Raw genomic sequence first — 12,700 nt, 5'->3', positions numbered from 1 at the left:
GCCTCAATCACAATCGTAATGTACTCCGTACTGTATTCCCACCTTCCGAGCGCCCGGGACGCACGGGGGGTCGCGAGTCACTAGGCCGGATGGTTATGTTCGCCGTCTTCGAAAGTATACGGAGCACCCGGTTTTGGTATGGTGAGAGTTGGTGGCAGTGAGCGGTGGAACACTGTTCAAACGAAGCTGTAGAATGCGAGGTACCTACGATGGCTGGTGCCTTGGGGCACGATGCAACTCGCCCAGTCGAACCTGCGCTGAAATGCCGCCGCAAGTCACCGATATCGTCTGGTCATAGATTGGCCGGAGGTGGCGAGAAAGAAATATTGAATTCGCCGGGTGATTCCTCGGTGTGTACGGTTCGTGACTAGGTAGGTACCACCGTGTGTAGATGAGCAAACAGCAAAATGAAGAGACGACTCGAAGGATGGTTGGATGACCTCGTGAGTCTGCATCGCCCAGCTTGCTTGGCGTGTTAGTGAGCCCTTTCTCGCAAAGACAAACAAACAGGGTCCAAACAAAACGGACCGCCAACCGAATCCTTTATTTTTAGTTTATCTTTATGCTGTGTATGATTTGTGTTCAAGGTATCCGTACGGGCGACCGCGCCACGGGTCGACAAGGCACCCTGGGAAGGATACGTCGGGGCAAGGGGGTCGGCAGCCGGAACGGGGACAGCCAGGCGTCGCCCGCGCTGTCGATGTGAGGCGTCCGGAGGTGGGCCGACTGCTTGGTAGATGACTGCTCCTCCATCAGCCTGCGTTTGGCCCAGAAGTCGGGGCTCTGCGATTCGCTCGTAACCAGGACGGGGAGGCAGCCGTGGTTGGGCGAAGGTGCGAACACAGCCACTCTGGACGGAGCTACCGGACTCCCGTGAATACCGGCGTGCCTGTTGTCATTGATCAAGTGATTTGGAATGGTTTGGCTGAGTAGAACGAACCTTGACGCACCGGTGCCTTTGATGCTTTGGACGGGTCTGTATATTGGGGGATCTGGGGCTGGCTGGGCGACGAGGTCTGATGCTGACATGCTCGATGGTCCAAACTGATATGTTCAAGTTGATGGCTTAGAGTCGGATATTGACTGTAGCATCGGGGCTAGTGAATTTGGCCTTGCCTGGCAATGGCGAAGACTGGGGGGGGAGGATTAGTGTGGGCGGGCGTTTGCAGCGCCCCAAGAATCTTCCAGGTCTCACCAAGTCTGGGCAAAGAGGGAAGGCCACGCAATGGCGAGGGGAACAAGTGACTTTGCCCAGCCCCCAAGACGTAGCTTTGGGGCCTTCGTCTGGTGACGATTTGCTTGGCTCACTTCATTGAACCTAGTATAACTTGATCCCTCCTTTTCCGCCATTCCCCTTCCCCCCAACCTCTCTCTCTCCTCCACCGTCCGATTTTTTACTCTCGCACTACATACATACGCAGTCCAATCCTGGAATCACCGACCTTGTACATATTTGAGTCGCAAAGGCTTCCTCCCGCGACCAAAGTAAACAAATCCCTTATCCGGTCAAGCCCTGGCACCTGCTGCCAACGACAATCTTTGCACTGCATCCTAAATAAGCTGCGCTCTCGCATTATCGCCTGACCGAGTCGGTATCTTATTTCTGTGCACACCGAAAGAGAGAGAGAGTCTTCCTGGCATAGATCACCCTTGATTGGGGCGTCACCTATACCTGGTTCTGGAGGAACATCACGTCATCCATCATTACCCGTCACCTCCCTCCATCCTAACGCCGCACCAAAGAAAACCACAGCTACGTCGCGGAGAGAGACGAGCTGCCGGAAGCCTTTTCTTTTTTACCAAAAGCATACACACGAAACATAAGCGGCTGAAGCTTTCTCCCCACGACTACTTTTCTTCGCTCCTCTACATACCTACTCTTCCCCTAACCCGCAATACACCCTGTCCATCGAAGTCGATTGTGATTTCGACTGGCGAAACACCTGTGCCTAATCGACGTTTGTACCTTTGGCAGTGCGCCTTGCAACGATCGATTCACCAAAAAAATAAAAAAACATATCTATCGGCTACCATCAAACATGGCGGCCTTTGAATTCCCTGAAGCTCTCGTGAAGAGGTAAGTACACACTTGGACCAGTTTGTGTGCATTGCTTGTAGCTTGGGCCTACCAAACAACTGGCATGCACTGATGCGCCACCTTCCACGATGCTCCTCTTCTGTATGCTGATATCAATCCGGCAGAGAATATCCTTGCCGTTCCGGTCAAGTCTACAGGAATGGACTCTGCTATGAACGCGGCGCGTGGTACTGGTGGGGACGCTGGGTTCTCGCCGCCGTCGTCGCCGGCCTTGCACTTCTCATGGTGATCTTGTTAGTGTAACCCCCCGAGTGCTTCCACGCCTCCCTTGTCGTCAACGAACCATCAATACTAATAGTCTCCGAATAGGTGCATGAACGCTCGTCGTCGCAGGAGACGCGGCGTCCAGCCCATGTACGGCTTCGGCTGGATGGGTGGCAACAACAAACAGAACCAGCACACCTACGCCTACAACCAGCAGTACAACGGCCAGCACCAGGGTTACGCAGGCTACCCTCAACCGGGCGCGGACGGATCCTACCCCGCCCCGCCACCGGCCTACGGACAATCTCAACAGAACCCCCAGTACACCGGCACGACCTTCAACCCCAACGACGGCTACTATGGCGCCCAAAACGAGGGCATTCAACTGCAGCAGCCGCAAAACTCATACCAGCGCGACGTCTACTCGCCTCCCGCTGGGCCGCCACCTGGAAAGTAGAGACGGGTCGCGTTGGCCGACGAGAGTGTGATTGCTTGGAGACAAAGTGGCTCGCGACACAAATATGATGCCTCGATTGCGATAACCTGGGACGGCGTTGGCAGTTTTATTGGAATGGAGTTTCGGTCGTACACACACATGACACAACAAACGCGGAGGTCCACGTAGGGGAACGATAGGATGGATACCAGCTGAGGTGTATGATTAAATCTGACTCTGGCTCTAGGCCCGAGCCGGATGTGAGCCACCGGAGGCTCTGGACATGACTTGACAGTACAATATACCAGTATCAGCACTCAGTTCCACAAGCGTTTCTGTAGAAACCCTAAAATACCTGCGCATGTGCGATGCAGTCATCAGATCAGGTCACTACCTCATGCATGACGAAAAGACGCATCTGTGAAGGATTGTAGTCCAGAGATAATGGGCGATACCGAGCTGTATGGTATGGTCGTCACCTACTTGCTCGAGAGTTCTTAATGAAACCAGCTACGTCAAATTCTCTCAACAACATCTCACTTTCGAAGCGCTCACGTCCGCAACTTGCATACTTGGCGCAGTAAGCAGCAGGTAGGCTCTCCACACCCGAGACCGGACGGCTCTCGCTGGGCCGCTGCGCTCGAAAACCCAATTCTTGGCATATTCGTTTCTGGGACGTGTGATAGCCCGTGCCTGGAGCTTCTTTCTTTTGACGGCGAGGTCTCAGGGGGAGGGGGGTCTTTGTTGCAATCAGTAGGGGTTCCGAGAAAGCAAGATCCTTTGCGGTCGAGTCTGCAGACATCGGTCCGTTCTTTGCATTCATCCGACCGCAGTGGCGGGCACGCAGCGGCTCCAGCGCGGATGTGGCGAGAGCAAGAGCAAGAGCGTGATGTGGCTGGAAATAACCGTTGCCTTTTTTGTTTGTCTTTTTTTTTTTTCCCTTTCTCACGTAGGTACACTATTCCCGTCGTGGGCCCCATGCCATGGCCCTTTGTGTCATCCCAGGCCTCAGGCACGAATTACCGCTGACTTGGCATCGGCCAAAGCGCCTGGACGAAGGCGGGTACAATGTTTCACCTTATCGACTCTGCATGTTGCGGGCTGCATTGCAGCGGTGCTCGCTAAGAGGGATGTGGGAGTGTGACGACGGGGCATCGGGCGTGGAGAGCCAACTAATAACTGTCAGTGACCAGCGGTCTGTCAAGCCAATCATCTTCGAGGGCCTGACGGGAGGGAGGGAGGGAGGCGTGCCGGACAACCGTTTTGGAAGCCCTGCGAATAGTGGGCTTTCAACAGCTCAAACGCAAGACCCGTAAGCGACAAATAGCAAGAGATTACAAGGCAAGTACCAGCAAGCGGCAGCGATAACTCAAGTCGGTCGGTACCCGCCCGCAGGTAGTAATAGTAGTAATAGTAGTAATAGTAGTAATAGTAGTAATAGTAGTAATAGTAGTAATAGTAGTAATAGTAGTAATAGTAGTAGTAGTAGTAGTAGTAGTAGTAGTAGTAGTAGTAGTAGTAGTAGTAGTAGTAGTAGTAGTAGTAGTAGTAGTAGTAGTAGTAGTAGTAGTAGTAGTAGTAGTAGTAGTAGTAGTAGTAGTAGTAGTAGTAGTAGTAGTAGTAGTAGCAGCAGCAGCAGAGCAACGTCCGTGGTCATTGCGGTCTCTTGTGCGGCCGCACAGGCACGTAGCAAATACGGGAGTCTGAAAAGAAGACGCATTAGAAGGGCCATGCCAGTACACAATTAAAATCAAAATAAAAACATCCGTAGGGTACGGACACCGTGAGAGAAACGGGGAGGAACCGCTTCCCTCAACCGTGTTCGTCTGAGCAGGGGGGTCCGGTCTGCTGGCGGCACGGCGCTCGATCGCAATTCAAATTTCCCTCCAAAAATCTCCCCTTGAACGGACTACGCTCAGGCCGCGCTCGCTATCTCTCTCCCTCTGTGGGTGGAGGGGTGCCTTGCATTATGGCTGCATGACCTGCATTATAGGGAGGTCTATCCGTAATGTTTCTTCTATTGTGATTTGGCCCGTTGGTTGGGGGCGCTCACTGCTCTCCTCTCCCCCCCCCCCCCCCTTCCCCATTGTCAACTCTGATCATCCCTCGTGGGTTCCTGCGAGAAAGCGATCTCTGCAGTGTATGCCTGTCACGCCAATCCCTTCCTCATTCTTACTTTCCTCTCGACACCTCGCAATCTTTTCCCTGTCCACTTGTTGATCCTTTCTGACCTTTGTGTGTTCGTGGGAACCCTTTGAATCCCATCTACGGGCTGCCTCTTAGCAACCGCTCCTTTTTTTGTTTGGTCTCCCGCGTTGTGTTCCCTCCGACAAACCCGCCAGGCTGCGCGTTCTTGCCGCTTCGCTCCTTTTCCTCCATCCGCCACACACGCCTTATCTCACCTCATCCCCTTCGCCATTCCCGAGGCTGTTTGGCAGCACTCCCTTTTGTCTCTCATTCATTCGACTCGAGCCGACTCGTAACACGAAAAGCAGCAAATATCAGTCTCGAAGCCACTTCGGTACTTATCTTCGACACGTCTCGCGAAACGGATGCCCCTCGCCCCCAGCCTCCAGCCTCCATCCAACCTGGAATAGCCGTGTCTCTCGACAGGCCAACACAAATTGCCGCCGCCCCCCTCCCTGAATTGCGTACTTCAAGGTGGCATTTGAGTAATACCTAGAAGCAACCGATATAAACTACTCACTCTGTTGGCCACCGACCGCCCAGCTTTCAGGGAGATCCCTTGTGCTTGCTGACCTGCACCGCCCAGTTTCATTGGTGTCTTGGGACGAAAGACCTCGGGGCTTAGCATCGTCCCTTGCTGTCATTCGTCGTCTTTTTCCTACCATCCGCCCCTGTCCACCCGTGCACCCAAGGGGGCGAACGCTTTGCTCTGCCGCAGTGACGACGAACCCTTCTTTCAATTTCTTTGCAGGCGACACAGACTCGGTTCCTCTTGCATCATCTGTGAGCCTCTCGACTTTCGTTTCCGACCACCACCCAACCTTCGTTTCGCCCGTGGCTTTTTGTGATTTTTCCATCCTCCTTTCTCTTAGGCGCATTCGACCGTTAGTTACACTTGCGTTATTCGATATCCGGCACCACGAACGACTCGCCTCTCTACTTGATTGCACTTGGATTACGCTCAAAGCCAATCGAACAACAGCACCAAACACAAACGCATAAGGCCCAGGACATGATGGAATTGTAGCCTCATGATTATTTCGGATCTAGAAAACCCTTAACCAATCGACCTCGATACACCCTGCTTTGTGGGTATACTATCGAGAATCACATTCATTTTTGGAGGAAAAGAAGAGAAGAGAAAGACGGGGAAACAACATCATTCAAGATGCCTTCAATCGATGTCGCCATGGCGAGGAGTCTTCGGGGAGGTGTATTGGGTTCGGTCGTGTCGAGCTTGGCCGCGAACATCGAGAGCCGCGGAATCACGGACACGGTAACCAACGCCGGAAACCAGATCAGCGATGTGAAGAAGGCCTTTTCCAGCTGGGACAACTGCATGGCCGTCACATACTGCAAGTAGGTTTTTGACTGTAGCCTCGCCTGGCTGCTTGGAACGCTGACTTTCCCAGGTGGCCCGTCATTGGCGTCATAATTGTTATCAGCCTGATCGTCTTCTCGGTTGTGTGGTGTATCATCCGATGCGCTTGCTGCGGGTTGTCGTGCTGCTGCCAATGCTGCTACTGCCTGAAGTGCTGCGGCGAATGCTGCGGTTGCTGCGACACCCCCAAGGGGACACCTCATAAGCATCTCGACGATTCATATGGACCGACGAATCAAGGCTACAAGTCCCAGGCGCCAATGGCTCCTTTCTACAACGGCGCTCCTGCGCATGCGACACATTCGACAGCACCTGCCGCCACGGCCACCACGGCCACCACGGCCAGTGGGGCTGCAGCACCGCCACAGTATGCCGAGTTCGAGGTCAGCAAGTCCGGTTCCAACCCGGCAGACGCAGACTCGCTGCCGGCAATGCCCAGCTGGGAGGGCGCAGGCTCTAAGAAGGTCGCAGTCGAGGAAGAGGTGGAGCTTGAACAGATGAAGCCTGCGGCCTCACCGAACCCCAACGGACAGAACATGCCCCTGCTGGCACCCAACGCTACTTCGCACCCGAACAGCCCCATGCCGGGCGACAGGAGTCCATATGGCCAGAATGCCCAGGCAGGCGCTAGCGGCTACTTCCCTGACACCAACCAGCCTGCAAACTCTTATGCAATGGGCGGCCAGGGGCCCAATGGCTACAACGGCGCATACGGACAATCGACCTCGTCTTTCGGTGTTGACCAGGGCTACGGCGCTGGAGCTGGGGGTATGGCAGTAGCAGGAGGCATGGCAATGGCTCAAGGCGGCCGGCCTCCGCACCGGGAATTCAACAACGGCGGGTACGGGCAGCAGAGGGGCCAGACCTACCCTCCCCCTCAGCAAGAGTTCGACCAGGGCTATAGCAACTACGAGCAGGGAGGATACGGAATGGGCCGGCCTCCGCGTAACGGCCCCAGCCCGGCTCCTATTCCCCGGAGCTTCACGGCACCTCTTCGCAACGGGCCCAGTCCCGCGCCGCCTGGCTTCCGCCGCTCGCCCGGACCCCCCAGCGATTATCGCGGGTCTCCCGCCCCTCCCAACGACTACCGCAGGTCTCCGGCTCCTCCTTCCGAGTACCGACGCTCGCCTGCGCCCCAGAACGACTACGTCTATGACCAGAAAGATCAGTACCCTGGGGACAACTATGGCCGCCCGCAATACGGAGGCGGTGCGCGTCAGTACTCTTCCGAGTCAACCCGTCCCCTCGCTCCTCAGCGCAGCTACACCACCGAATCGGTGTCCCCGAATCTCCAGAACACCGCTGGCTTCGACTTTAGCGGCAACAGCCGCCCGCAACAGTACAACTATAACCGCGGCCCAGGCGGTGGCGCCCCGCAGCACGTCGAAGAGGAGGAAGAGCAGCGACCTCCGCAAAGCAGCGGCGGCACCTACCCAGGATACAAGGCGTACCAGCCGACTAAGGACGGCTGGAGCGGCGTCTGAGCAAAACGACAGAAGACCGTGGGCAGTTTAGTTTGCATGCATGCAAAGGAGCATCGACGGCCTTTCCGCCTATACTAGACTTCTATCTAAAGCCTAATTCGGTCAGAGATTCATCCACGCAGCTTTGCTTTAAAAGTCTTCCGATAGAGGTTTGTCTCGGATGGATAATCCCTGTCCCTCAATTCGTACGGTTATTGGACGTTTGTTTGGGATGCACGGAAAACATAATTGTTTGGGGACCGCTTCCTAGGAGTTTCGGGCATACAGAAAGGGCCGCCTTCATATTCGCATCATGACGAGGAGCAATTCAGGGCTGTTTTTATGACCTAAGTCAATCTTGTTGTTGGGGCGCCTTGTTTTTCTTTCTTTCAATTTCTTTTACGTTGTGGGTGTGACACCATTTGGGTTTGGTCGGTCACTTCTTTTGCTTATCGAATGGTGTGGACAATCATGCAGGTTATTTTCTCTTGCCGCTGAACGAGCCGCAGGCTGGCGTCGTACCATCTGCCATCTTCATCCTGTTCGGCATGATTCTGAGTTGGGGGCTCCGGCTTGAAGCCAGCTGGGAGAGCCCTAAGGAGGTTGAAGACGGACTGACTCAAGGGGTTTAAGAGGATGGACACCGTGTCGTTGGCATGGCTTCCTATAGCTGCGCCGGGTTCGGGGTCTCGAAAGTGACCCCGCCGGAGGATAGCAGATGAATATCAGAAGCCATACCATATTTAACCAACTTGCGCATTTGCGGGACATGATCGTGGTGATAGGTATGCTAAGAAGGAGTCCGGCCTATAATTCGGGCAAGCCGGGGGTCGGTGCCGCGGTTTTTCAGAGCCGACGCTTGGGGTGAAACGCCTGCCTCTCCCGCATGGGGGAAGAGGGGGGGGCTAGGGTCTGTTTTATGATCGGCCCTTTTCCCCTTTACATGCTCGACGCATTCGTTCTGGAATAATAAAGCTGGGCAAGAGGAGCGACGCCGTGGCCTATACATCGCAACGGCGTAGCCCCTTAGATGGGGGGGGGGGGGGTTAAGGGGAAAGAAAAGACGAGCAGATGGGGAGTCGGAACGATGCATGAGACGGGACGACCAAGGGTGCCACATCCTGAACCCGCGGCGAAGGGTGCCGGGGCGTACTCGCCAGCCCCGAGGGACACGAATCAAGAACGCGGCCACATATATAATTCTGCATGATTTGCAAATATATCCCGATACGTCAATGTCTCCCCCCCGTTCCAGGCGACCGTCTCGCATGACTTACTCAATCTATGGATAACTTAGGAGTACAAAGGGATCGTGGGGTTTTCGCTACAAGGAAAACGGGGAGACGTCGCGTCTCGCCTGGCAGTGGCCGCCGTACTAGGGAAACCGAAAGCCACCCACCCCCAATGGGTGCCGGCTTATAGTAGCATATCCAGCCGAGGTTCCCTCCCGTCCCCCGGCACACCCGCGCCGACCGAAAGGTCCGCAAGAGCCCATTTAGCGGCGCGCCATGCCGCGCTGGAAGGCCGCGGCGCGGAGCTCGCGCTGGGCCTCCTCGTGGAGAAACACCTCGCGCCGGGCGGCCAGGGCGCGGAGCCTCCTGTCCCGTATCTCGCGCGCCACGTCGTAGTCCGCGGTGCGGTAGATGTTGCGCTCCCGGTCCAGGCGCTGCTCGAAGCGCCCCTCCCGGTCCGCCTCGCTCATGGCCCCCTCGACGAACCTCCACGTGTCCGTGACGACGACGTACTCGACCGTGTCCCCCTCCCCGTGGTGCTCCCACTCCCTGCCCCCCAGCCGGCTCGTCCCCGTCCACCTCCACTCCTCCAGCGCCGTCTGCTCGGCGCTCAGGTACCCGCCCTCGTCCTCGTCCCACACCTCCTCCTCCACCCCGTCCTCGTCCCACTCCACGCTCCGCCTCCCGCCGACGGCGAGCTTCCACCTCTTGTTCCGCTCCACGATGGCCATCATCTCGTCCCTCTTGCCCGCCAGCGTCTCGTACTCGACCCGCAGCTCCCGCAGGCCCGGCGGCCCCCGGAACCCGCGCAGCCAGTCCTCCCGCATGCGCAGCGGCGCGTCGTGCTCCCAGTGCCACCAGTCCGAGTACCGCACCGTCACCGTCAGGGACTCGGGCCGGAACCGCGGCTGCGAGAAGAGGAACGCGAGGTTGTCGCCCCCCTCGAGCCAGAACATCTGCGCGAAGAACCGCACCCGCCGCAGGTCGCGCGACTGCTCCGCCGTGAGCCCGAGGAAGAAGCGCTCGCAGCTGTCGTTGCCCGTCCGTCCTTCGGGGCCGCGGTCTGTTTGTTCGCATCGGCCGACGCGGGCCCGTCCCGTTAGCCTTTTTTTCTCCCCCCGCCCATTTTCCTCCACCCTTAATTTTGGCCCGTGCCCCAGGACATGAAAGGGGGGGAGAGGGGGAAGGGGGATGATGGTAAACGGTCACAGCAGGGACTTGAATACGCACCGAACCAGAACGCGAACTCCTGCTCCCTAAGGAACACCTTTTGGCCCTCGGCGTAGGCCAGCTTGCACGTCCGGAGGAGGCTGCTGCTGCTGCGCCTCGGCCCCCGGAACCCCGGCCGGTACCAGTACGAGTCCTCCGGGTACGCGGAGGCGTCGTCGTCGTTGTCGTACTGGATGAGCGCCAGGGCAAAGATGTCGTTGCGGACCTCGCCGGGGAGGACGCTGAACAGGGGGCTTTTGGGCTGTGGGTCGAAGCCCGTGACGTCGACGCTCGACGAGGCGGCGGAAGAGGAGGCCATGGAGACGAGGTGGGCTGGCTGGCTGGCTGGCTGGGGGTGTCTCGTCACAGCAGGGTGCAGCTTGCAATGGTTTTGTTTGTCGAGGTGGCCGGGAATCGACGCTGTCCAGACGGCGATGCACTTATACCGCCAGCGGCTTTCTGATGGCGTTCCACAAAGCGGGGTCGGACGCCTCCTTGCCTGTTGCTGCCTGTTGACTTTGGGTCGCAGCACCCAATGGCATTCACGGCATTATACGTTTCAAGTTGATGGATGTCTCTCCGTCTTGATTTTAGGGTTTTCAAAGTAGTCGGTGAACCCATCAGAACAAAAGGTAAACTCGTGGTATTATCATGAAATTCATCAAGAGGCCGTAAGAATGCTGTGGCGTAAAAGTACGAAAAGGTTGCCTCCACGTCCATCCGTCGCTCTAATACCTCCCATACCCAACTAAAATAGCAAGCAGAGTTCTGTCTCTTCCAACCTAATGAGCTGCCAACACCTCGCCCTGTCTCGTTCCATCGCTCACCGCGCTACCGGCGTCGCTCTCTTGAGTCGCCTTGTTTCTAGTTGCTGAACTGGCAACGATATGGGCGTCGTCGTCATGCCCCACGCTCTGCTTTCCCCTAGCGTTGGACACAGAGTCGGATGGGTCGACAGCGTAGTCATCCTGTTCGGGACGCCAGTCACGTAAGTCGTCTTCCGCGTCGTTAAGAATCTGCCGTGCCTGTTGAGCATGGTGATAGGCCGGACGCATGTCGCCTGGAACAACCGGGGTGTCGTCAAGGAGTTGCAGCAGTCGTCGGCCGTGCTTGGCGAGGATGATCTGCTTCTCGGCTCGCTCAATGGTTGCGGCAAACTCGGCCTCGTAGGCTTCCTTGAGCTTCTGGCGAGTCTACACGGTACTGTTGTTAGCATATCAATGGCGGAGAGTACTGTGAGATGTAAAAACGCACAATATTCGTTAGCTGGGCCTCGGCGACCAAGTTCTCCGCCTCGGCACGAACGAGCTCCTGCTCGAGCACAACGAGTTTAGCACTCTGAGGCTCCTTCATCTTCAATTTGGCAATATCGTCGGCAATTTTATCCTTGCCGTCGCGGCTTGGCTGCACGCTCTTCTCCGTGTTGCGGATGTGCTTGAGAACACCACGCGCGTCATCGAGTGAGTGGGCATACTGGTCCTCCTGCTCGCCGAGCTCGCTGAGGATTACGCCGACCTTGTCCGAGACGTCAGAGACGGCGGCGTCGTTGGTCTGCTCGCCCCACTCGGACAGCTGGGTGGCGATGGAGATGCGCTCGCGGCCGGCCGTCTCGTGGGCGGTGATGAGGTTGTTCTCGCTCTTGATGATGCGGTAGAGCTTGCGTGAAAGCTCGGGCTGGACGTTGCCGCGCAGAGAGTTGAAGGAGAAGCCGGTGCGCTTTGTGGATGTGTTTTGAGAGCCGTTGCGGCGGTGGTTGGATCTTATGGATAGCGAACGGTTCCTGTTACGGTGTTAGTCGGTGGTTCGAACAGGGTTGCATGGATGTCTGCCAGACGTAGACGGAGTCGTGATGGAAGACATCATAGGTGAACCGCAGCCTGTGGTGTTCAAGTCGGCGTTTTCACTACCATCGCACTTCTCGCTGCTGCGAGCAAAGAAGCGAAGCATATTGACGATGATGACGTTGGCTTATTATGTATGAAGAGAGCCTCACTTACATGGTTACGGTTGACCGGTGTCGATCCCGGATCTCTGTGTCCTGATTACGACTTCTGGCAGCTACTTGGAAAGTATTTGAAGCAAGAGCTATGCTACACCGTGGATGCGAATATGGCGGGAAAGAAGAGACCTGGACCCTGCAGGGTGTGATGCACGCCTCTAGGAAGCTGGGTACCAGAGAGGAATGGTCTAGGCCTAGGTGTAGGTGATTCGCAGCTGCAGATTTCTTAAATCCAAACTTGCAATGCACCTTGTCTGATTCACAGTAAATGATAGGGCAAGATGAGTGATGTCGTTCGTCTGGCAGCAGGAGATTGAAGCAATATGAGGTGCGACAGCCGTTATGCGTCAAGGGCAAACAGCCGACTTTATGAAGGTCGTTTTGGTTTAGGGAGACGCCGGTATGGCAGCGGGACAGTCGGAATGGAGTAAAGGGCCGAGTGAGACAGTCATGTCATAATTGAGCTGTTGGCAGGTGGCCGTCCACATCAC

The 12,700-nt window shown here is 56.3% G+C and overlaps 5 protein-coding genes across 5 annotated transcripts; 2 read left to right on the top strand and 3 right to left on the bottom strand.

Moving 5' to 3' along the window:
* Positions 1-582: 582 nt before the first annotated feature.
* On the bottom strand, positions 583-1,029 carry GLRG_01417 (uncharacterized protein; the record flags this gene model as incomplete). Its single annotated transcript, XM_008092102.1, has 1 exon — positions 583-1,029. The coding sequence occupies one exon, from the start codon at positions 1,027-1,029 to the stop codon at positions 583-585; it is 447 nt and encodes a 148-aa protein (XP_008090293.1).
* Positions 1,030-2,039: 1,010 nt separating this feature from the next.
* GLRG_01416 (uncharacterized protein) lies at positions 2,040-2,759 on the top strand (the record flags this gene model as incomplete). Its single annotated transcript, XM_008092101.1, has 3 exons — positions 2,040-2,077; positions 2,203-2,331; positions 2,408-2,759. 3 exons carry the CDS (start codon positions 2,040-2,042, stop codon positions 2,757-2,759), a joined length of 519 nt encoding a protein of 172 aa, XP_008090292.1.
* A 3,334-nt stretch (positions 2,760-6,093) lies between these two features.
* Positions 6,094-7,790, top strand: GLRG_01415 (uncharacterized protein; the record flags this gene model as incomplete). The annotated part of the gene is made up of 2 exons (XM_008092100.1): positions 6,094-6,284; positions 6,338-7,790. 2 exons carry the CDS (start codon positions 6,094-6,096, stop codon positions 7,788-7,790), a joined length of 1,644 nt encoding a protein of 547 aa, XP_008090291.1.
* Positions 7,791-9,264: 1,474 nt separating this feature from the next.
* Positions 9,265-10,529, bottom strand: GLRG_01414 (uncharacterized protein; the record flags this gene model as incomplete). Its single annotated transcript, XM_008092099.1, has 2 exons — positions 9,265-10,064; positions 10,232-10,529. 2 exons carry the CDS (start codon positions 10,527-10,529, stop codon positions 9,265-9,267), a joined length of 1,098 nt encoding a protein of 365 aa, XP_008090290.1.
* Positions 10,530-10,992: 463 nt separating this feature from the next.
* GLRG_01413 (sphingolipid long chain base-responsive protein LSP1) lies at positions 10,993-12,157 on the bottom strand (the record flags this gene model as incomplete). Its single annotated transcript, XM_008092098.1, has 3 exons — positions 10,993-11,403; positions 11,465-11,990; positions 12,045-12,157. The coding sequence occupies 3 exons, from the start codon at positions 12,155-12,157 to the stop codon at positions 10,993-10,995; spliced, it is 1,050 nt and encodes a 349-aa protein (XP_008090289.1).
* Between the last annotated feature and the right edge of the window lie 543 nt (positions 12,158-12,700).

This window comes from Colletotrichum graminicola (assembly GCF_000149035.1).
Source record: "Colletotrichum graminicola M1.001 genomic scaffold supercont1.4, whole genome shotgun sequence".
Taxonomy (NCBI): Eukaryota; Fungi; Ascomycota; class Sordariomycetes; order Glomerellales; family Glomerellaceae; genus Colletotrichum; species Colletotrichum graminicola.
This window is presented reverse-complemented; position numbering and strand designations above follow the sequence as displayed.